The sequence below is a fragment of the Schistocerca piceifrons genome, chromosome 3, assembly GCF_021461385.2.
Source record: "Schistocerca piceifrons isolate TAMUIC-IGC-003096 chromosome 3, iqSchPice1.1, whole genome shotgun sequence".
Classification (NCBI taxonomy): domain Eukaryota; kingdom Metazoa; phylum Arthropoda; class Insecta; order Orthoptera; family Acrididae; genus Schistocerca; species Schistocerca piceifrons.
In genome coordinates, this window is record NC_060140.1 from 948,317,833 (window position 1) to 948,343,528 (window position 25,696).

Sequence of the window (25,696 nt, forward strand, 5' to 3'; positions counted from 1 at the left end):
GGTCGCATCCATGTTTGGCGACATCGCGGTAAACGCACATTGGAAGCGTGTATTCGTCATCGCCATACTGGCGTATCACTCGACGTGATGGTATGCGGTGCCATTGGTTACACGTCTCGGTAACCTCTTATTCGCACTGACGGCACCTTGAACAGTGGAAGTTACATTTCAGATGTGTTACGGTTCAAAAAATGGTTCAAATGGCTCTGAGCACTATGGGACTTAACATCTGTGGTCATCAGTCCCCTAGAACTTAGAACTACTTAAACCTAACTAACCTAAGGACATCACACACAACCATGCCCGAGGCAGGATTCGAACCTGCGACCGTAGCAGTCGCGCGGTTCCGGACTGCGCGCCTAGAACCGCTAGACCATCGCGGCCGGCAGATGTGTTACGACCTGTGGCTCCACCCTTCATTCGATCCCTGCGAAACCCTACATTTCAGCAGGATAATGCACGACCGCATGTTGCAGGTCCTGTACGGGCCTTTCTGAATACCGAAAAAGTTCGACTGCTGCCCTGGCCAGCACGTTCTCCAGATCTCTCTCCAATTGAAAACGTCTGGTCAATGGTGGCCGAGCAACTGGCTCGCCACAGTACGCCAGTCACTACTCTTGATGAACTGTGGTATCGTGTTGAAGCTGCATGGGCAGCTGTATCTGCACCCGCCACCCAAGCTCTGTTTGACTCAATGCCCAGGCGTATCAAGGCCGTTATTACGGCCAGAGGTAGTTGTTCTGGGTCTGTTTTCTCAGGATCTATGCACCCAAATTGCGTGAAAATGTAATCACATGTCAGTTTTAGTATAGTATATTTTTCCAATGAATACCAGTTTGTCATCTGCATTTCTTCTTGGTGAAGCAATTTTAATGGCCAGTAGTGTAGAATTAACTTCCACTTACTAAACTCACCATTTCTCCAACCAAGACCCGACAGTTTTCAATGCTGTCTGTAGGCTGAGACAGTGTTTGATGATTCCCAGTATTGTGCCAGGATAGCTGTGTGCCGCGCGGGTTATCCGCACGGTCTTGGGCGCATTGCCATGGTTCGCGCGGCTCCTCCCGTCGGAGGTTCGAGTCCTCCCTCGGGCATGGGTGTGCGTGTCGCCATCAGCGTATGTTAGTTTAAGTTAGATTAAGTAGTGTGTAAGTCTAGGGACTGATGACCTCAGACGTTTGGTCCCATAGGAACTTACCACCACCACCATCAGCTATGTCATTGGGGTGGATGTCTACCATCACGGGGCTATGGGGGCTTCGCTCGTAGGATTCCAGCACGCTTCCCTGAGGTGTTCCCGCCTATTTACCATATACTGCTGACTGTTCGCCCCTATTCTCTTGAAGCTTTTGTCAGTGACGCATGAGTTAGTGACATGTATGTACCCGTGCGGTATTATAGTGCCGTTCAGTTTTTACTCAACAGCACTGCTGAAAGAGTCCAATAGGGTGATGATTCTGTAATTTTGTGGGAGGGAGTTGTCTTTCCCTGCCTTCCTGAACATCAGGAGCTTGGCTACATTCCAACGTACAAGGAAATTGTGGTGTTTGAGGATAGCAGTCTTCATGTCTGTAAAATATTCTAATGTTGTGTGAATAAGCTGGGTTATGAATGCCGTCTGGACCAGTTTCTTTCCTAGGATGGGATACTTGATGGTTACCATGATACGCCTGGTTTTGGGTGACCCTATGCTGGCGAACTGCGAACATCATGTTTCTCGCAGATATATTTGGTTACGTAGACATATGCACAGTATGTATAATATCTATTTGTAAGCGGGTGCTTTCCGAGAATATTTGTTATTAGAATTTAGATAGCTTCTCAGTTTGTGCGGAAAAGGTAAGAAAAAAAGAATAGTTTCGCAGTTTGTGCGAAAAAGGTAAGAAAAAAGCCTCAGAGTAGTGGTTTCTTTTCGATACTAAAGCGTAGACCAGTGATGTGCTTTATAGTCAATCCCAGAGATGTTGTTCAACGTAAATTGATAATTTGTAGTCTCTGATTTAGTGTGCACTCTCAGAGTAGTGGTTTCTTTTCGATACTAAAGCGTAGACCAGTGATGTGCTTTATAGTCAATCCCAGAGATGTTGTTCAACGTAAATTGATAATTTGTAGTCTCTGATTTAGTGTGCACTGATTTACGACGTTTCCCTTCTCTGAATAAAATTTACAATATTTGAATCTTCGTCAAGTATTTTATGTTTGAGGTTTTCCTGTAGTATGCAGTTGACTAGTCCTAGCTTATGCTCTTTGGTTTTATGTATCTCATAATTTATAAAAACGCCTTTATTTAACTTCTTTCGGTTTTTTTTTCCTCAAAGATAAAAACTAGAAATATGCAGAAATATTTTATTCGTATCATTTAACTTCTTCACGTTTCCAAGATAAAATATTATTTTTCAGATTTGCAGTATCATAAACTCAGGCACAACGTATAGCTTTTGTGTCCCATGTTGGTTCATACGACAAATAAGCTTACACAACGAAATGCAAATGGGAAGTGAACATTGTAAAAGTTTGATTCATACATTTTTTCATGTCTTTCTTTTTACAACTACGATAATAGTGGTCGAAAATAATATCTTCCAGCGATCGCTGGTTTTCGCGAAAGGTGTCACTCCAGTCCCAGTTCTTTCAGCATGGAACATAAAATACTAACATTTTATAATTATTTCGCAGAACTGCAACGGTTTAAAACGCTTTAATTATATTGTAAAAGAAATATTTACCTTATAGACAGCAGTGTGATCGAAACACAGTCACATTACATAGTCCATTTGATTTCAAGTATAGTTTGTGTGATGTCAACGTGGCGTGCCTAGGCAACAAGTGTAGTAGTTGTGTCTGATGGGTCAAAACTGCCCTGGAAGAGTGTTCCGCCGGGTTCAAGAAGACTGGGATTCTATCTCCACTTACTGGTTCACCGTCCCGCCAGATTAAACACACTTCGGCAGGTGGCGTCCAACCCAGTGAGTGTCTGACCCCATTGTTCCACACGTCAATTCACACTGGGGCGTTTAGCGATAAGGTTTCCAGCAGCAATGGCACGCGCCGCTATATCGAGTACTCTATTTTTTATTGGCCTTGACAGGTGCAGACACTGATCTCTCAAGTTCTGTCACCTCTATTCCACTGTCTTGGGTGGCCGTTTCTCGATCGGTTCTGTCAATCTGTCGATCGGTACGACAGACGAAACATCTGATTATCTTAAACTGTCTGCGAGGTTCCGATAGCGTATGAATCACTAACTAGTGCGTTGCGTGTGTTCTTCTGATTGCTGAACATGATCGCTTCGAACCTCTTATGAAATATCACATTGGCATTCTGAAACAGGACCTATGTTTCCCTGCTAGAATGTTGTCCATCGATCCGTGTGAAGAGCGTTTTGACGAGTGTTTTGCTTGATAGCCACCCTTTACTAAGCTCAGTCACAAGCAGCTGTGTGATGAGAGAAGCTACTCTAATGACGATCTTCTTCATTCTGAGACTAGGAAAAACGTCTTCAACAAGGGATCCGTATCTATAAAGTGATGAAGAACCCAACATAGAGATTATCTGATTTGCTACAGCTGCATGTCAAGTTCGATCACATTTTCAGAATAAACGAGTGGTAATTCCTGTAGGTCATCGTCTTCTTTGAACATAATCAGTATCATTCAGCATATCCTGATATACTTCAGAGTGATTCATATGTGCCAGGAATGATCTTGAAATAACTTCCACCCATTCCAGCATAACTCCCCAAGGGATGTGGTCGGTATGTCTCAGAGAGACTCGAATTTATCGTTGGCTGGTGAAAGGCATTATGGATATACGTTAACACAAGGATTACAGAACATGTCACCAACGCTACTACCCATAGTCATGTCTAATTTAGCTATCTTCAATTCCTACAGTACAATACAACTTGAGAGTCCTGTCTTTCATACTGTGTGCTAAACCTCAACGAAATTCTAATTGATGAGTAAGTAATAAACTAGAAATGAACACGAAAAAAAAACATCACTAATTTCAACTTAAAAAGGAAATATAACACTTTAAAAAGACATGTACACATAGATTACGCTACGAGCATAAAATCTTTTAGATTGACCGTAAGCTGGAGTGGTAAATTCACTCGAAGATACTAGCAAACAGAATACAGACACGGTGATAAGCAGTAAACCCAAGTTCGAGTCCTGGAAGATTTTCATTTGTCGCCACATAGTCATTAAATTGCATGTTCTGCGAATCAGAAATGTTCAGTCTCAGATATTTTCACCTCATTGTACTGACACTGGTTTCTTCCTCAACGATTTATTCATCTAATTTCAATGAATTTAATTAATTTAAGAGAGAGTAGCATCTTATTATTGTGGAGTTCTGTGACCAGTGTGTAGTATGCAATGCCCTGTGGACACACAAGAACTCCATACGCTCTCAGTCCTGAAAGATGGAATCCTTCTTTTCAGGATTAAAGGTATAAAATAAGAACACAATTTTGATATTATGTAAGTATAACAACAATACAAAAGTGACCTCTGTAATGATTACTTCAAAATGTTGGGTTCTCTAATGTGTCTTGTGAGTACCAGTTGATAAAGAATATTGAGGAAAATTTTAGAAACTATCACGCCAACAGCTCTGTCCATCACAATAGGACAAGAGCCACAATGAACCTTCAAAATTTTCAGATGACAGTTGTAAAGCATTTGTTAAATAATTCATACCATACCATAATGAATTATTTAGACAACATAGTGCAACCACTTGTAAAAATGTAACATGAATTTATAATACAACACCTACTTCATTCTACAATATACTTTCTATAATGCACACTCTCACTGGAGAATGTGACATGATAGGTCTGTCTTGTAATAGTAATAATCTTTCATCCTCCCCATAGTGAGAGGACAGCTGAATGGTTTTAACAACGGAGTATCCAGTCGACTGCTTTTTGTTGAATCGTTTTTTTTTTTAATCAAGTGAAACAACCAAATTAAACTAGTCTCTGTGGCCGTGTCAGCTATATCAGTACTTTCACTCTCTCTCCATGTCTGAGTTATTTAAATTCACGTGAGACAATCGATTAACACAAATCTCAAACGACTACATCAGCCATATTAACGTTTTTACTCAGTCTCTAGGTTTAAGAGATTTCATGTGCATACTTTATCAGTATTTTCAATGATTCATGAGTCATCACTAGTCTTGCCAAATATTTCAGAGACAAATATCGCACCTTATTTCAAGAATAGGCAATAAAAAGTATATGTCTAAAAATGAGGTATTTTCAAAATCTATGTCTTTATTTACTTACATACCTAATTTTCGTTTTTATTGCATTAACCATGGATATTTTTGTTGGTTTTAAACGGTTAACGACTGGTGATACATTATACATTTGTATTGAAACAAATTAACAATAACTTTTTTATTTAAATTTATTGAAACTCTCTCTGTCTCTCTCTCTCTCTCTCTCTCTCTCTCTCTCCCTCTCTCTGTTTCCGCTGGTTTGCACCAATCACCAATCACCCTTTTTCGGTGAACGCTAAGGTGATGTGAACATAAAGCATATAAGAAACAATTTTGTAAATTGTTTGTTACGTAACCACTTGTTTTCGAAACATATATAGACTCTCGTCTGAGGCTTTTTTTGCGAGAAATATTTTTTAAAATTTCTTCGAATTTTTTAATTAATATAGATTCACAATGTGAATTATCTGTGCAGATACTTTAAATGGTATTGAGTTTGTCTTGAGGATCATTTTCTACCCAGTCATATGGTTTATTTCATCCCCATGCCACTGAGCACTGCGGAATTCTGATCCAAACACAAAACTCACGCCTCTTTGTAAACATTGATGAAGAGCCAAACTAATAGTTACTTAATGGTACCCAATAAAAAGCAAATACTGGAACGGCAATAACGTTGACGACAGACGATAATAGAGTGCAGTCAACAATAAAGGCTTAACAATGGCAAAACGATAGAATGTTCGCGTTCAATAGGAATGCATCGTTTTCCAACAACCGACTGATTTGATTCCTTTTATTCAATTGTTCCTGTCAGTAATTCATGAGCTCAACATAAAGTTTGTTACTGACGAATGTCTACAGAGTTTTTCAGAGTTACAAAGATTGAAGTCCATAGGAATCATGTTATTTGTCAGTTGAATGAGAGTATATATACACAGGGTGGTCCATTGATATATATATATATATATATATATATATATATATATGCATGTATACAGAGTGGTCCATTGATAGTGACCAGGCCAAATATCTCACAAAATAAGCGTCAAACGAAAAAACTACAAAGAACGAAACTTGTCTAGCTTGAAGAGGGAAACCACATGGCGCTATGGTTGGCCCGCTAGATGGCGCTGCCATAGGTAAAACGCATATCAACTGCGTTTTTTAAAATAGGAACTCCCAATTATTTATTACATATTCGTGTAGTACGCAAAGAAATATTAATGTGTCAGTTGGACCACTTTTTTAGCATTGTGATAGATAGCGCTGTAATAGTCACAAACATATGGCTCACAATTTAGACGAACAGTTGGTATCAGGTAGGTTTTTTAAGTTAAAATACACGTAGGTACGTTTGGACATTTTATTTCGGTTGTTCCAACGTGGTACATGTACCTTTGTGAACTTATCATTTCTGAGAACGCATCCTGTTGGAGCGTGATTACCTGTAAAAGCCACATTAATGCAATAAATGCTCAAAATAATGTCCGTCAACCTCAATGCATTTGGCAATACGTGTAACGACATTCCGCTCAACAGCGAGTAGTTCGCCTTCCGTAATGTTCGCACATGCATTGACATTGCGCTGACGCATGTTGTCAGGCGTTGTCGGTGGTTCACAATGGCAAATATCCTTCAACTTTCCCCACAGAAAAACGTCAGATTCGGTGAACGTGCGGGCCATGGTATGGTGCTTCGACGACCAATCCACCTGTCATGAAATGTGCTATTCAATACCGCTTCAACCGCACGCGAGCTATGTGCCTGACATCCATCATGTTGGATGTACATCGCCATTCTGTCATGCAGTGAAACATCTTGTAGTAACATCGGTAGTCCATTACATAGGAAATCAGCATTCGTTGCACCATTTAGATTGTCTTCCATAAAATGGGGGCCAATTATCCTTCCTCCCATAACGCCGCACCATACACTGACCCGCCAAGGTCGCTGTCATCGTTGATTTTCTGTTGCCCAATAGTGCATATTACGATTTACGTTACCACTGTTGGTGAATGACGCTTCGTTGCTAAATAGAAGGCGTGCAAAAAATCTGTCATCGTCCCGTAATTTCTCTTGTGCCCAGTGGCAGAACTGTACACGACGTTCAAAGTCGTCGCCATGGAATTCCTGGTGAAATCGATGTTGATGTAGCATTGTCAACACCGACGTGTTTGAGATTCCCGATTCTCGCGCAATTTATCTGCTACTGATGTGCAGATTAGCCGTGACAGCAGCTAAAACACCTACTTGGGCATCATCATTTGTTGCAGGTCGTGGTTGACGTTTCACATGTGGCTGAACGCTTCCAGCTTCCTTAAATAACGGAACTATTCGGCGAACGGTCCGGACACTTGGATGATGTCGTCCAGGATACCGAGCAACATACATAGCTCACGCCCGTTGGACATTTTGATCACAATAGCTATACATCAACACGATATCGACCTTTTCCGCAATTGGTAAACGGTCCATTGTAACACGGGTAATGTATCACGAAGCAAATACCGTCCGCACTGGCGGAATGTTACGTGATACCACGTAGTTATACGTTTGCGACAATTACAGCGCCATCTATCACAAAGCGAAAAAAGTGGTCCAACTGAAACATTCATATTTCTTTATGTACTACACGAATATGTAATAAAAATGGGGGTTCCTATTTTTAAAAAAACGCAGTTGATATCCGTTCGACCTACGGCAGCGCCATCTATCGGGCCAACCATAGCGGCATCTGGTTTCCCCCTTCAAGCTAGACGAGTTTGGTTGTTTGTGGTTTTCTCGTTTGACGCTTATTTCGTGAGATATTTGGCCCGGTCTTTATCAGTGGACCACCATATATATATATATATATATATATGTGTGTGTGTGTGTGTGTGTGTGTGTGTGTGTGTGTGTGTGTGTGTGTAGAGATGAGATATGAACAAATAACAGAACATTAGTTTCCATATTAAGCTCACTTTGTTTCGTGTATGAACATACTAAAATACTAAAGACCATTGTACACAATCGATAAATTATCGTTAAGCCCGAAATGTAACCGTTCAAATGTCCAAATGTATAAGTTAAGTTTTCATTCGGTTTTCTCTTTATATTAAGCTAGCAGCTCTAATATTGTTGTAAAGCTGATAAGTGGACCAATATTCTACTACAACTACAACGACTACTGTGATTAGTACTTACAGGAGACTTGTATTTTTTTGGTGACAGTTGGTTCCCCGAGTCTCCACGCTGGCTGGCGTGCAGGGGTCGCGAGCAGGAGGCGCTGGCTGTTCTGCGTCGCATAGCAGCCACCAACGGCTCCACGGTGCCGCCGTTCGCCTTGCAGGTGATCCAGACCGTGGGCAACAGCAAGACAGACAGGAGGGGCTTCCTCTGCATCTTTTCCAGCTGGAACGTCTTCAGGAACACAGTAATCCTCATCGTTGCCAGGTGCTTACCAAATAACTTTCTGACTCCTCTATTCTACTAAAACCTAGCAGCTAATGACTAGCACACATTATCTGCAGTCTTTCCAATTTGCTGCTTCAAGGGGAGTGCTGTGGTGTCCTGAAACACATGAAACCTTCCTCATTTCCTTGCAATCAAAAATGACTGAAAACTTTTGTGTCACCGGGTGACAACTTCCAACTCCAGTGCTGCATGTGGGATGTTTCTTCCTGTACTGTGGCGGGCGTGGAATTAGGAACGTCAAGAGCTAACTGCACATCATTTATTGATTGATGCCTCCGTACAGCAGTACGGTTGGCAATGCCGTGGTGCGACCACTGTCGCACAGACAGTGTGTAGCGCAGCAGACGACTGCGCCGGCGGCCTTGCTCAGTATATAAGAGCTGTGCCAGCTTATAACTAGTTATACTTTACATGTCTGTAACATTTTAACTGCGACACGTATGCCTAAGATTCCGCTATAAGTGGAAACAAAGTATCGAATCCAAGGATCAGCAGTTACCGGTATAACACGGATAGTTACAACCTGATCGCTATCGCATGAGTGTTTCCTACAACGTACAACAACTATCGAAATGTAAAAAAATGGTAATAGCCTAAATTAAAATCTCTCTCTAGTTAGTCGTAATTCAGAATGCTAAAATATGATCTGAAAGAATTTAATGAATCTGAACTGAAGAATAAAATGGTCGCCAGCACCAAAAACGAGCGAAAGTTAATTTTAGTAAATGACTGTAATGACTTCGACACGATGTGAATATCGTGTGGCAAAGACGAAGCAGTACCTCGACAAAATCCACGAGCGCTTGCTTACATGTAAAAGACACGTGTGACATGAAGACAAAAGACGTTAATATGGAATGCAATGACCTCAGTTACCATAATGATCACGAACCATAACTAATGACTAGCTACTCTTTATGGAAACTATACTGTATTATGTAACTGTTACATTACGATAACACTGTCTGAAAAAATGCTTAATCGTGACAAAAACTGATTATTATTCTTTCCTTGTTATTATGCACCTGACTGCTTTTCAAATAGATGCCGCAAAAACTTTCATTCACTGCAACAACTATTTTTCACTACCAATGTGTGTAACCTACGAACATTAATATCATTTACAAAACACAACACACAATTTTAAAACTACTTTGACCACATGAAAGCCAGCATACTTCTATCATAGAATACGAATTTAATTTTAAATCACTTTTAATTTGAGCTGACTGTCTGCAGTAGTAGTGCAATAGTATATTAGAAGCTGTAGTTACTACTGCCTTTTATAACAAGTTGAAAATGAACTACAAATTCGTTTACAGTTGGCTTATTTTGACCATTTGTTTCACTTGCGACTTTCTCGGAATTTACGGTGAAAGCATAGCATCTTGCTGATGGTTAATGTGTCGCGTAAGTAAAGTTCATCCAGACAAATTTGTTCTTTGACTAAACACAGTAAAATGTTCCCAAAAGTTACTAAGATTACACAACTACAATATACTGGCAGGATCTTACTTTGCGATGCATTGCTTGTGTCTCGAAGTAGTGCTTATCATGAGATCTATTATTGGCAACAGGCTCTTCTTGATTATCGAGTAGCTTTAATTAATTTCGGCCACGCAATATTCTTCATTACTTCCAAAATCTTCTTGCGACTATGTGCTTTGCCCACATACTTGCAGATACGCTTATAATTTGCATGGCCACACATTACAACATTTTTACGCAGAACACTCTGGTATTTACACACCAACACATGCGTCTGTTCCACACTACAGATGCTTTGCAACTAATTCTCTGCCTTCAACTCTACGACTGCACGCACTCTCGCCAACGATGTTATTTTTACACTGAAGATATTCTCTATGGTTTATTCAATAAAAACTTCCCTGACGTGGCCAACGTATTTACTACAGTGATTTGACATGAATAATTCTCACTTGTCCTATCAAAGTACATTACATTTGGGTCTAGTGAAGCAGGAAGCAGGGGATACAACCCGTCGGCTGTGACCAATGACGTCAGAATTGGCCAGAGAGCATGTATTACACAGATGAAAGAGCTGACAAGACTGTTCAGAAACAAAGGAATACGACAGACGAGTAATATAGTTGACATATATCAAGGCAAGTAGTATTTTCACGTTAAGGATATCGCGTGTTTGTATCGTATTATTTCTGTGGAAAATGAAGGGGAAAAATGGATGGAAATACTGGTCGCATAGAATTCGTACCTCACGTCACATATATATGGGTTGTATCTCGAACCTCATTCGAATTGTATTGGTTAACTGCAGTACCGGATACAAGTTTAGCGTACGTCGATTTCTTCGTTTTCATTAGCATTAATTATGTTGATCAGTTGAACTATATTGGTCAACTGAAGCACGGGATACAAATTTTACATGTGTTGTTTCTTTCGCCTCCGCTATCACTAACAGTCTGTCGTTACGTAGATATGAGTTCTACCGATGGCAGAACGAGCTACGTCCATAATATTTGTACCCCGTACTTCCGTTGACCTATATATACGTACACTGCTAACGAAAACGTGGAAATGGACGTACGTTACATTTGCAGCCTGTACCTCAGTTGAACTACACGAAGAGGCAATAAGACGACACACACACAATTTGTATCCCGTACTTCACTATGAGGTACAGTTTTTTTTCGCCTTTGATGCTAATAGTATCGACTGAAAGTTACAGTTTTGATATTCAGCAGTGACAATAGTATCCCATTCTTTAGTTGAGCTGTATAGCTATACACAACATTTGTATCCTGCTCTTCCAGTTGACATACATAGGTAAACCTCATCAGTGCTACATACGTCGTTCTTTTCGAATAGGTAGTGTCAGTGTAAAGGTCAACTGAAGGACGGGATACAAATTTTAGTTGTGTCGGGCCTTTCGCCTTTAATATTGCTAGCACAGATCCGGAAAAATCTGTACTGATACAAGTGCTGGGAAACGAAAGAAAAGCGACAGCTGCGAAATTTCCATTACGTAGTGGAGTACACGAAAACATACGTAATGGCGCAATAAAAGAATGAAATAACTCAAAACAGTCAAATGCAGTAAAAGAAAGAAATAGAAAACTGAACTTACCAGACGGGAACTTCTTAAAAGAACCGAAGCTCGGCTCGCCTCAAAAAACGTCAACAAAAATAAAAAATAAAAATGGTTCAAATGGCTCTGAGCACTCTGGGCCTCAACTGCTAAGGTCATTAGTCCCCTAGAACTTAGAACTAGTTAATCCTAGCTAACCTAAGGACATCACACACATCCATGCCCGAGGCGGGATTCGAACCTGCGACCGTAGCGGTGACGCGGATCCAGACTGCAGCGCCAGTACCGCGCGGCCACTTCGGCCGGCAACAAAAATCACATACCCACATATACAACAAGCAAAACATTACGAAAACACTCACAGACACACACACACACACACACACACACACACACACACACATTCACCCCACCCCCATCCTAATGTGAAATTAGCTAACATACGGGTTCCGGTACTACTTTAAACACCACATCGTCACATTCTTGACCTGAATCTACAGCCGCCCCCCCCCCCCCAAACCCATAATCCGACCAGAGGTTCCCCCCTGTTGTACTTCCTTTTGCCAAAATGCGACTCGTCATTTTCGACCATAACACACGGCCCCCTATATCTCGCGTATTCCCTGCAAAAAGAGTACCAATCCACAACTGTACGCTTACTCACACAACATTCATGGACACACAGCCACACAGGATATCTCAAACACCATCAGTACGTGATTTTCATAATGTCTCTCAAGGCGAGCTTAGATTTTTCTAACCACGTCCCTCGTCTAATGGACCGCCACAACCGATCTTTCCTGTAGCGCCATACGAATAAGTCGTGAGTACGGCGACGAGATAGACTTGTGAGGCGCATATGTTCGCCGCACTCACGACATCGAACATACTCGGCAATGAGACCACACATTTGTAAAAAACAAATCGTGGCCAACATGTCTACGCCCATAGGTTCTCTCAAATCATCTATGTTCATCGGAACGGATAAATCAATAACTACTAACGAAAATGAGATACTAAAAATTGTCCTAAAATGAGAAACTAAAATTCCAAATTACCTCAATATCACTAAGAATGAAATTAAGTACGGAATGAACTGCAAACAAACAATTATTTAAATAAATGCACACCAAGAATATTTTGAGCAATATGTAGCGATCTCTTTTAAAATCACATTCAATTATTTTAATGTACAGTGATAGCGCTTATCCGGAACACAGAACTGTTTCATTATCTATGGCCGAAAGTTAAGACATTATTATCTACGAATAATGTAAGACGTTATGGGAGCCTTTATATTTAATGAAGTAACAGCTTTTTCATGAGATGAGAAAACATTTTATTTTCCAAGCACAGATCAAAAACTCACAAGAATAAACAACTCGTAACCAAGCCGACTACGGCAAAGATAAATATCTATCAGCTGCAGCTTTCACCCGCTGTTTTTGGCGCAGTGGATAAATGACGTCGCCACAACGTCATTGGTCAAAGCCGACGGGTTGTATCCCCTGCTTCACTAGACCCTTACATTTTCATAAACAGTAATTACTGACAAAATTCATCAAGACATGTATTTACAAAAAACGGTTATGAACTCGAGAAATCAAGTAGCTGAAATATACGTGAGGTAACGATTCAAATGTTTCTGAGCACTATGGGATTTAATATCTGAGGTCATCAGTCCCTTGGAACTTAGAACTACTCAAATCTAACCAACATAAGGACATCACACACATCGATGCCCGAGGCAGGATTCGAACCTGCAACCGTAGCGGTCGTGCGGTTCCAAACTGAAGTCACACCCTCGGGGAGTCCATCCATCCGTGGCTGCAGAGGCGTAGCATCACCTGTATCGCGACGCTCCTTCCGGCCAACTTTCGCGCCATTGTTACCCAAACAAGGGAAACACCTGTCACCCTCCTATCTCCTTTACACCAGTCTATTTCTCGATCTTGGTAGATACACAGAAGTGGAAACGTCATACTCCTTGCCATCCCACTTCTTCCTTCTTCCTCCCCACTCCCCTCTCCTTCGCCCCCCCTCCCCCCCCCCACCTTCCCCCTTAGCAGTTAGAGATCGAAACCTGTACAGTTGGTAAAGACTGGCGTGTCGCGAAAGGTTCGAGTAAGATCAATGTGGGCAACTGTGTTACGAGTAGGATGCTGCAACTTTTACTTGCTGCTGGCCCTGGTAACGGGCATAAATCTCCTTTTCGTTTTCCCTTCCTGGATGAAAGAAATGGTTTCCGTAAAATTACGCACTCATGCTCCATTTTTATCTCCTACAGCTTCCTCAAATGGTGATGATATCTTCCGGTTCAGCTATCTAGTATGCCAAGAACTTCATGCACTCGTGTGCCTTCGAAATGTACGCCGCTTCTGCGTAAGGTACCACAGTATCCAAGTAATTATTGTGACATTATTACTCAGCATCTTCCCTATCGTTATGTCAGGTCCATAGAACAATAAGAAATTTGTCATGTTCTGCAGTTTACTTGTTGGTGTTCAACGCTTGTCCATAATTGATGCCGTTCGTAATTAATGACCAAGATGTTTTATTAATTCGAACTTGAATATAGTACCTTAGTCCGTAACTAACGTCTCCGCAACAGAATACTCTGATGACAGCAGTCGGCCTGACGTATGCATGGTACACAGTTCGTCACATACTGCAACACGTCCTATCTGTGTGTCCACCACCAGTAGTGTTGGGCTATACGTCACCTTGTTGTTGTACAGACTCAGCGTCCGGCCATCACAAAATTATGCGCTTCCTTTATACACTTCATTCCACGCGTGACTGGTACCACAATACAAGGTCCGAGTTTTGTTTCTTTACATACGACTTTTCACGCCCAGTGTACAGTGGTTGCGCTGCAAATAGCTGGCTGTCCACTTCAGCAGCTTGTGCCTTTTGCCATTCTGCAAAAGTGATACCCACACATCGTTCATACATACCTTCCTACTAAGACTACTGGAATTTTCATGTGCCTTAACACGTCGATGAGTCACCTGAAAATGAAGTTGCAAGACGGGTGTTTAGTCTTTTCTTAACTATCGCTTCCTGACCAACTCTCAGGTAAATAATTTCTTACTTCCATAACTCTGGAAGCGTTGGAATTCTCGTCGTACTGCGAGTGTTTATGCCAAAGCGTGCTGTACAAATGTATTGGGAGAGGTTGCACGGTTACGGGCTGGAATTACGGGTAGGTAACAGTTAAGAAACTTAGATATATTCTTCAACACAAATGAAATTTGAGGCAGTGTTTCAATTATGGGAGCCACTAATCCACAATGCTGCGTTGTCAATGAAAGTACCCTGTTGCGCACCCGAAAATATTTGAACTGAAAAAGTTTTAAAGAAACAGACAAGTTCGCTTATTGCATTTTAAAATGGAATGACAAGATGGAAGCAGATAAAGCTGCCTACCTTGCATTTGTAGGAAACAAAGAAAAGGCTCGAATTTCAAATGCACTAGGGGGTAAACAACATGCAGAGGGAATAAAGTAGCCGTGAGAATTCTAGAGATTCCTTTCAGGACCTCCATAGACCGTAGCACTCACAACCTTTTCGTCCGCCCCGGTAGCTGAGTGGTCAGCGTGACAGACTGTCAATCCTAAGGGCCCGGGTTCGATTCCCGGGTGGGTCGGAAATTTTCTCCGTTCAGGGACTGGGTGTTGAGTTGTCATAATCATCATCATTTCATCCCCATCGACGCGCAGGTCGCCGAAGCGGCGTCAAATCGAAAGACCTGCACCAGGCGAACGGTCTACCCGACGGGAGGACCTAGCCACACGACATTTCCATTTTACCACCTTTTCGACAGCAACTCGTAGGATCGACGCCAGGCGCGCGTGGCATAAACTCTGACGTCCGTCTATAGCATATTCTCATGATGTGATGAAATTAAAAGCAAAGCTGAATTCTACAAGTCTAACTGAAAAGGTATGGAGGTTAGCAAGCTGTTCGTAGCACGGCTGCACTCCGTCACGCCAACGTTCCCATTAACACAGGACGAATAAGCCATGAGAAACGAACGAGGATGGAATGAGGCATGACTGAGCAACGAATGAGATGGAGTACTCTGTCTTCATCCATTTTATAACCTTGCTAGTGTGCCTCCACACCTAAAAGCACCCCAGCACCTCTTTACTCACACGAAGTGTTGAAAGCTATTGACAAGGGATTTCAAGTCGATTCCGTATTTCTAGTTTTCCAGAAGGCTTCTGACACTGTAGCTCACAAGCGGCTTGTAATCAAACTGCGTGCTTATGGAATACCGTCTCAGTTCTGTGACTGCATTCGTGATTTCCTGTCCGAGAGGTCGCAGTTTAGTAATAACTAAGTCATCGATTTCTGACGTTCCCCAACGTAGTGTTATAGGCCCTATACTGTTCCTCTTCTATACATGGAGATTCAAGAAGATATGCAAATATTTTAATATGTTATTCTACAAGTAAAACTAAAGAAAAAAGTTCATATAAACATAAAAATGGCTCTGAGCACTATGGGACTTAACATCTAAGGTCATCAGTCCTCTAGAACTTAGAACTACTTAAACCTAGCTAACCTAAGGACATCACACACATCCATGCCCGAGGCAGGATTCGAACCTGCGACCGTAGCAGTCCCGCGGTTCATATAAACATAGATCCGCAAATGTTTAAGGAGTTACGGCTAATCAAAGATTTTGCCTGAAAATTAGCAACTTCGATAATATGAAGCCATCGCAAAACTGTACGAGATTAAAGTAAAGCACGATTTCCATTTATTTTGTTGTCATTGATCTGGTGAATCTAATAAAACACATCCCAGACGTGTATCTGCATTAGTTTTCCAGAGTATCCATAGAAGCAAAGATTGTTATACAAGTAAATTTGTTTACTTTCCATTAACAATAAAGAAACGTTTATGTCATTGTTAGCAACCGTCAGTGACTTATTTTTCTTTTAATAACCTTGAAACGAGTTAGTTTTCTGCATTTTTCAGTGAAAGAGCATCATAACAACAGTGTATTTAAGGGAAACTACACAGTAACTGTAGTAGTTTGCAGATTATTTATGAAATAGGGATGCCTTTCAAATTTACGACGGAGGAATACGCGGCTATGGTGTTTATTTATGGCAAATGTGATGGTAATGCTAAGGCTGCAGTTAACGAATATCGCGTACGTTATCCAACTGCGAGGATTCCGAATTCACGAACCATTAGCGGAGTCTTTCGAATGTTATGGCAGACAGGTTCTCTGCCTAGCGTTCATAATCAGTACGAGCTCTCGATACCTGAAGACGATGTTGAGGAGATTATGGATGCAGTTCAACATTGCCCTGGCAGCAGTACAAAAATTTTATTCTCTATAACTCCTGTTGAAAACTTTGTGCAATTGTGTGCAATTTAAAAAATAAATTGGGCCAAGTAGATAACGAATGAAAAATTTTACGAAATTATGTCTTTGCTTCGCTGGAGGTTCTGGAAACCAACTGCACATACACGTGCTTCACTTTAACGCCGTACAGTTTTGTGATGGCTTCATGTTAGCGAAGTTGCTAAATTTCAGGCAAAATCTTTTATTAGCCGTAACTTCGTAACTAAACATTTGCGGATGTATGTTAAATGAACTTATTTCTCTAGTTTTACTTGTAGAATAACATACTAAAATATTCGCATATCTTCGTGAATCACCCTGTATAAACGATTTAGGAGAATTTGATCAGCCGCCTTAGGTTGCCTGCAGATCATGCAGTCGTTTATCGTCTAGTAAAGAAGATCAGAACAGATTTCAAAACGCTTTGGAAAAGATATCTGTGTGGTACGAAAATTCGAAATTGACCCTAAATAATGAAAAGTGTGAGGTCATCCGAGTGAGTGCTAAAACAAATCTGTTAAAGTTCAGTTTCACGATAAATCAGTCAATTCTTAAGCTCGTAAATTCAACTAAATACCTAGGAATTACAATTACGAACAATTCAGAATGTTATTTTGACTCTGCAGCGGAGTATGCGCTGATATGAAACTTCCTGGCTGATTAAAATTGTATGCCGAACCGAGACTCAAACTAGGGACCTTTCCTTTTCGCGGGTAACTGCTCTACCAACTGAGCAGGAGAGCTTCTGTAAAGTTTGGAAGGTAGGAGACGAGGGACTGGCAGAAGTAAAGCTGTGAGGACGGAGCGTAAGTCGTGCTTGGGTAGCCCAAGTGGTAGAGCACTTGCCCGCAAAGGCAAAGGTCCAGAGTTCGAGTCTCGGTCCGACACACAGTTTTAGTCTGCCAGGAAGTTTCATATCAGCGCACATTCCGCTGCAGAGTGAAAATCTCATTCTGGCTATCTGTCTGTCATACTACACCTGGACCTGCATCTGGGATACAACAGCGTGCATGTCCCATCTCTTTTGTCGCGTACAAGCTTCCCAATTTTCTTTGTATGATGATGGTAAAATCGCATATTTAAGTTCAATTTTTATACAAAGATAGCTTAATGACAATTTTTAACCAGACGTTACATTAAAGAATGTGTCATAAGTCCATTTAAAGGAGTCTGTGCATGTTGATACTTGTTAGTGGGTATAATGTGCGCATTTCTGGTTGTTACTAGGTCGGTGTACCTGCTGACTATGTTCTCACCAGTGATAGCGGTGAGCCAACTGAGTGCGAACCCTTTCCTGGGGATAGTGGCTCAAGGGGCGGCCATTTTCGCTGCCTTCTACGTGGTGAACTACTTTGGAGCGAGGTTCGGTCGCCGCTGGCCCAGTGCAGCCAGTGCACTCTTGGCCGCACTGGCCTGTCTTCTCATCTTCTGCCTGTTCACTGGTGAGCTGTGTCCATGTGTCTCTGCTGATTTAGCCTCTATCTTATCTAAAAATTGGATGAAAATCGTAAGAGATTACAGTTAGTTAGTGGTCTAACATTCAGACAGGACCGCCGTGGTAACCAGCTGGGTTAACGATGAGGTGAGTAGAGGTGGAGAAAAGCCAACATACAACCATCTTGTGTAGAAACTGTGATGGAGTGATACTGACAGATTGGAGGTTGGTAAAACTGAGAGAGAAATGAACAGATTCCTTTGTTTTTAGACAATGTTCGCTTTTTTGCTGCTCTTAGACTGTCACAACAACTAATGCGACATGTTAGACACTGACAAAATTCAATTATAAATGGCCAAGTACAGTAACGTGTGGTGATGATTAATGTACGCTGTTGCACAATCGAAGGTTTAGTATGCCAACCCCTGCACAAATTTGGTGAGGTGGAAGGTTTCTCCAGTCTTTCATCCTGCTTGAGATAATGGCGTAGTGGAGAAAACTATTCTGCTCTCAGCAAAGAGTAATGCACTTAGTTTCCTATTAAGAGGAATAATTCATTGTGAGTAATTGGGTTGATCATGAATGGGATAGCAGATCTTTAGGGGATGGAGGGGGCAGGATACAATACAACAAGTGAGAAAACGATATACTGCCTTAAATGGACACAATAAATACTCAGATATGCTGATAAATGCAGTGTGCAGTTCTACAGCTAATCCATAAATTTAATCAGCACGAATAGAACGGCAGAAATGCCGACAATATGATCAACAGTGATCTAAATTGCAAGTGCAAGTAATCGCTATGTCAATATTCAGCCACTTTGTTGAGAACAACCATAAGGCCATAAAATAAAAGTAAAAACATATCAGTTATCGAAAAAGGCCATTTTGTGGTGCTAGATGTTAGTCTTAGTGCTTTACAATTTCTGCTTGTTGCCTGCTGTTGTGCACACAGATATTCTTGTACATGAAACGAAATCTTTTTGTAATAAAACTCATTAATACGATTTATTTGAATTAACACCATCATTTACCATAATCAGCCCTATAATTTTCTTGTCCATTATCAGGGGAACATGGCATTTGTGAAAGTAACTGTTTGACGTGAGCACAATATGTAGCTGCAAAATCTAACCAGTATTAAAAGTGGAGACCATCCTCAGCTTATAATTAAAGTGAATCCCAGAACCATGGGTTCAACCCAAAAATCCTTGCTGAGAAAATGTACAAAAACGAATAATTTAGAGTTACTTCTATTGTAAGCTGCTGAGGATGCTTATTATAACCATACATAAAATGGTTGTTTAAGAAACAGTAAGAAATTCTATTTCATGAGATGAACAACAGTTATTCTACTTTACGAGTTAAGCACTGGTTTGTTTATAACCAAGGATAAATGCTCACATATAGCATTAAACTTTCACGTAATATGCATCTGCTTGAAAATAACGACTACCACATCCAACTTGCTATGACAATCATTGAGATACATACTCGAAAGTAATAAATTTTCTCAGCTAACTTCTCAACGTTGGAACCTATTTTATTTTAGAATACACTTTAATTAATAGAAGTGTAAAGATAATTTATGTTTAAAAGATGCAAAATATCCATTGTGTATTACATCATGCTAAGCCATTACATTTATAGAGGCTCATTCTCGCTGTGTGTGCTGAAACAAAAAATTGCGATCAAATGTGGGAGAACCACACAATAAAATTACAAGAACTAAATGTTATAATTCGTTCCTTTGTACCTATTTTTAATACTGAAAATGCTTTAGAATCTATGCAGAATATATGTTATTCCTACATCATTCGATCATAGGTTTATTTCTTCACATTGTATTAACACTTGTCAAAAATACATTTAAAGATAGTACCTTCCAGTCAATGTTATTACAAGTTTTGAACTTCATGATACGTTGAAATACAAATATAACAAATTTATACGTTTTATACTTATAAATTAATTACCTAGTTCAATGAACACAATATTATTTTATTTTAAGGTAATTATTTCTTTTTAGCTCAGAATTTGGAGCTCTTGGTAGCATTAAATAACTTAGTTTCTGTAGTGGACTGACAAGACAGCCAGTCCACAGTGACGGGTAACCGAAAGGCACGCGCTTAAACTCACGTAGGCTGGCGTGAGGTCTGAAACAGGATACGTAATGAATGCTATAAAGAAAAGTACGTAGCTGCTGGAATACTTAACTTTAATCCATCATTGGTGTACATCGCTCTTGGCGATACAAGTTAGACTCTTTAGATACATGCAATATACTGTTAATGGCGCCTTGCTAGGTCGTAGCAATTGACTGAGCTGAAGGCTATGCTAACTATCGTCTCGGCAATTGAGAGCGTAATTCTCGGTGAACCATGGCTAGCAACGTCGGCTGTACAACTGGGGCGAGTGCTAGTAAGTCTCTCTACACCTGCCGTGTGGCGGCGCTCGGTCTGCTATCACTGATAGTGGCGACACGCGGGTCCGTCGTGTACTAGCGGACCACGGCCGATTTAAAAGGCTACCACCTATCAAGTGTGGTGTCTGGCGGTGACACCACAGTTTCACTTAGCAAAAGTGAAAATAGTTGAAGTAAAAATGGAGAAGAAGTGAAATGGTACATCTGCTTTAATTTTAAGTTTAATAGGAAACAGTCTCCTTCAAAGTATGACACTATGACTGCCAATAACAGAGACACAATATAATGTAAATGTAAAAATAATATTTGGGGAATTTCAAACAAATTCACTTAAGATGGGATCTATTAAAACAACAAAGGAATGCAACCATTTGACAAACTGTGGAATCTTAAATTGGAAATTTGTTTGACAAATCTGTAATGATCACATTTCAATTCTTTTCATTACATTATGAACATACATCACAAACTGCAAGAAAGTAAAATAAAGGGTCAAGAAGATTTGCATATGTCATGAATTACAGCTTGAGTATATTTTTCAGCATGGTGTTGGCCGACGTCTTCTCACAGCCTTCTATGGTCTATCGTTCTCGTAACCTCCCAACAGTTTACTTCTGTAACCTCGGAGTAATAAAATGTGACTACCTTCTCAAAAAAAAAAAAAAAAAAAAAAAAAAAAAAAAAAAAAAAAAAAAAAAAAAAAAAAAAAAATATTGTGGCTCACATGTAACCTTTCAATAATTAACTGACTGTGAATTTAAACTGGTAAATTTTGGACATCAGCAGTGCTGCGTTATGGCCCTGGAAGATCACACTGACTAAATTGAAAATTCTTACCTCAATGAAGTCGCCGAACAACGCGTATATATCTGCTCCTATAAGAAATTTTTCTGGCACAGCCCAGTGTAATGCTGGCCGCTAGATTTTTCATGTGTAAAAAGAAACAACTGATTTTTATTTACGATAGTCGGGATGACCATGGACAAGAGAATTAGTAATACACTCCTGGAAATGGAAAAAAGAACACATTGCCACCGGTGTGTCAGTCCCACCATACTTGCTCCGGACACTGCGAGAGGGCTGTACAAGCAATGATCACACGCACGGCACAGCGGACACACCAGGAACCGCGGTGTTGGCCGTCGAATGGCGCTAGCTGCGCAGCATTTGTGCACCGCCGCCGTCAGTGTCAGCCAGTTTGCCGTGGCATACGGAGCTCCATCGCAGTCTTTAACACTGGTAGCATACCGCGACAGCGTGGACGTGAACCGTATGTGCAGTTGACGGACTGTGAGCGAGGGCGTATAGTGGGCATGCGGGAGGCCGGGTGGACGTACCGCCGAATTGCTCAACACGTGGGGCGTGAGGTCTCCACAGTACATCGATGTTGTGGCCAGTGGTCGGCGGAAGGTGCACGTGCCCGTCGACCTGGGACCGGACAGCAGCGACGCACGGATGCACGCCAAGACCGTAGGATCCTACGCAGTGCCGTAGGGGACCGCACCGCCACTTCCCAGCAAATTAGGGACACTGTTGCTCCTGGGGTATCGGCGAGGACCATTCGCAACCGTCTCCATGAAGCTGGGCTATGGTCCCGCACACCGTTAGGCCGTCTTCCGCTCACGCCCCAACATCGTGCAGCCCGCCTCCAGTGGTGTCGCGACAGGCGTGAATGGAGGGACGAATGGAGACGTGTCGTCTTCAGCGATGAGAGTCGCTTCTGCCTTGGTGCCAATGATGGTCGTATGCGTGTTTGGCGCCGTGCAGGTGAGCGCCACAATCAGGACTGCATACGACCGAGGCACACAGGGCCAACACCCGGCATCATGGTGTGGGGAGCGATCTCCTACACTGGCCGTACACCACTGGTGATCGTCGAGGGGACACTGAATAGTGCACGGTACATCCAAACCGTCATCGAACCCATCGTTCTACCATTCCTAGACCGGCAAGGGAACTTGCTGTTCCAACAGGACAATGCACGTCCGCATGTATCCTGTGCCACCCAACGTGCTCTAGAAGGTGTAAGTCAACTACCCTGGCCAGCAAGATCTCCGGATCTGTCCCCCATTGAGCATGTTTGGGACTGGATGAAGCGGCGTCTCACGCGGTCTGCACGTCCAGCACGAACGCTGGTCCAACTGAGGCGCCAGGTGGAAATGGCATGGCAAGCCGTTCCACAGGACTACATCCAGCATCTCTACGATCGTCTCCATGGGAGAATAGCAGCCTGCATTGCTGCGAAAGGTGGATATACACTGTACTAGTGCCGACATTGTGCATGCTCTGTTGCCTGTGTCTATGTGCCTGTGGTTCTGTCAGTGTGATCATGTGATGTATCTGACCCCAGGAATGTGTCAATAAAGTTTCCCCTTCCTGGGACAATGAATTCACGGTGTTCTTATTTCAATTTCCAGGAGTGTATCTTTAAATTCAGATTAATGATGGTCAAAAGTTATTTTTATAAGAAAGATTATTATTAAAAGATTTTTTTAAAAACATGTACGTGGTACTTGATATGACAATAGTGCAAAATCAATTGTTACAAATCACATATGCGCGCGGCTATGAATAGTAATACTTGGTTTCACATCGCCCAGGCAACGCCATCGCTCTTCACGACTGCGAGCTACTACTCGTACTGTTGTCGACACTACTCTCTGGTCTGCGATTCTATTGTAGCTTACATATCGCAGGCAGCGCGTGGACATTCAATCGAAGTTGCATCTGCTCGAGTGCGCTAGCAATAAATTCCATATTCACGGACCTCTTAGAGTCTCTTTCTCAGAACTGAATGTACAAAAATTCTCTTTCTGCACAGCACACTTCGAGGGCGCACCCGTCGTGATGGGGACCTTGCTGATGCAGTTCAGCACCACTGCCAACATGAGCATGACCAACCTGCAGAGCATCGAGGTGCACCCCACATGTCTACGCCAGATCGCAACCTAGTGTCGAATGGGCTGTCGCCGGGGTTGCCATGTCTGCTCTGCCCTATTTGGCGTTGATGGTACGTGAAATGTTAGGTGTAACACATCAGTAGCCGGAAAAAAGCACTATTGATCTATTACAAAGTTGCTCATCCAAGTTCAGTCGCAGATGCTGCAACGGAGGTATTTTGGATCATACAGAGATGTACTGTCAGAATTTTGAGAGCACACGATCGAAGAAGCACCAAGTACAATGTTAGTTCCTCCGACGGACACTACCTGAACTATCGCGACACCCGTCTGTAATGCGAAATTGACCACTAGATATCCAGAGAGACAGACGATCCAGTGTTAAACGAGGTGGGGAGTATTGTGTGGTCAGTAGAGAAGCAAGAACAGCAGAACTGTACTGTCAGAAGAACTCATTGACCTCGAACGTGGAATGTCACTTCAGTTGCCAGAGGTTACAACAGCTAAAATGCCGCAGAAGTTGAAACTTAGTTCTGCCTTTAGTTCTCTTAAACTGAATGTTACTCAGTTTGAAAGCTCGTCCATCGGTTCTGTCTGGTACATTGTGATACCCAGCATGTCGTGCAAAAGTAGAGGCTGATAATGTTTTTCCTGTGATTGATGTCTCAGAACACCCCTAACCTCATACTGTAAGTATGATTCATGAAATGTCGATCTGTCGTAAGATGAGTAACTACCCACTCGAAGCGAATCATATCTGGAAAATTTGCTGTGTAAGAGAGACAAGTTTAAAAAGTTGTACAAGAGTACAAGAACTGGAATGGTACACAGCATTCTTAACGATGTGTGAAATTACCGTTGGCGCATGTTCATTCCGTCTGGAATATTATCTTTCAAGAATATCTCTCGTAACCGATCAAAAGCTAGCTTATAACCAAACTTCAAATAAAATTACCCTCCCTCCACTCTGGAAAAAACGATCACGAGAAATTTGTAGGTCTATATTGTTGAGGTCAGTCTGTTGCAGCATGTTTCACTCTTGCGAATTTGGACGTTTATGGAGCAGAAAAATCTCCTGTTTAAAAATGAACGAGTACTCCGTAAGCGGACATCTTGCGAGACACAGCTCACTCTGTTCCGTCATGAAATCCAGAGTGTCTATGGTGATGCCATTTCACTGACTTGTACAAGGCACTCTATATATTTCCGCAATGTCTTCTCGTGAACCTGATTCAAGACTTGCACGTAGTACTCAGCAAATGGTTCTTAAGAGGACAAAATCGACCTAAATGGAAAAGTAATTTCTGGAATACCTAGTGTTATAGAGCCATTACTACTTAAAATGTGTAGAAATGTTTTAGAGGACAACATAGGAACCTCTTTGAATCTGTCTGCAGATGGTGCTGTTGTCTATAGCAAAACTGGAACCCAGAACCCGCATAGCATAGACTAATGGTGCATGGACTGGAATTTATTCTGAAACTAAACTATTGGTAAAAAGTTTTCGACCGCCCATAATAAAAACTATATACTTTATTCCAATATATAAACATATCGCACAAAGTAAATATTATTCACTGAAACAGTATTTAGAACCAAACAGAACACATGTAGTAATGTTTCACAAGGTTTATAAGTATATTATTTTTGCATGTTTTAGAATCAAAGAACCTATTGATGATGGCGATATTGTCGCTAAAAATAGTTTGGGAGTTGATAAGTAAATAACAAAAGTGTTTTGCTTCAAGGCGAACTCACAGTCCCATACTTCTGTTCCAACTAAAAACATATATTCTCGTTCTGTCGTTAAA

General features: G+C 41.5%; 1 protein-coding gene across 1 annotated transcript in view; it reads left to right on the forward strand.

Annotated features, from left to right (window-relative positions):
- LOC124789256 (solute carrier family 22 member 1-like) overlaps window positions 1–23,937 on the forward strand; it is an 80,973-nt gene extending 57,036 nt beyond the window's left edge. Inside the window, exons 5-7 of the mRNA XM_047256552.1 lie at window positions 8,449–8,670; window positions 18,351–18,565; window positions 23,807–23,937. Of these exons, the coding sequence (XP_047112508.1) occupies window positions 8,449–8,670; window positions 18,351–18,565; window positions 23,807–23,937 (568 nt within the window). The remainder of the gene's footprint in view (window positions 1–8,448; window positions 8,671–18,350; window positions 18,566–23,806) is intronic.
- The last annotated feature ends 1,759 nt before the right edge of the window (window positions 23,938–25,696 follow it).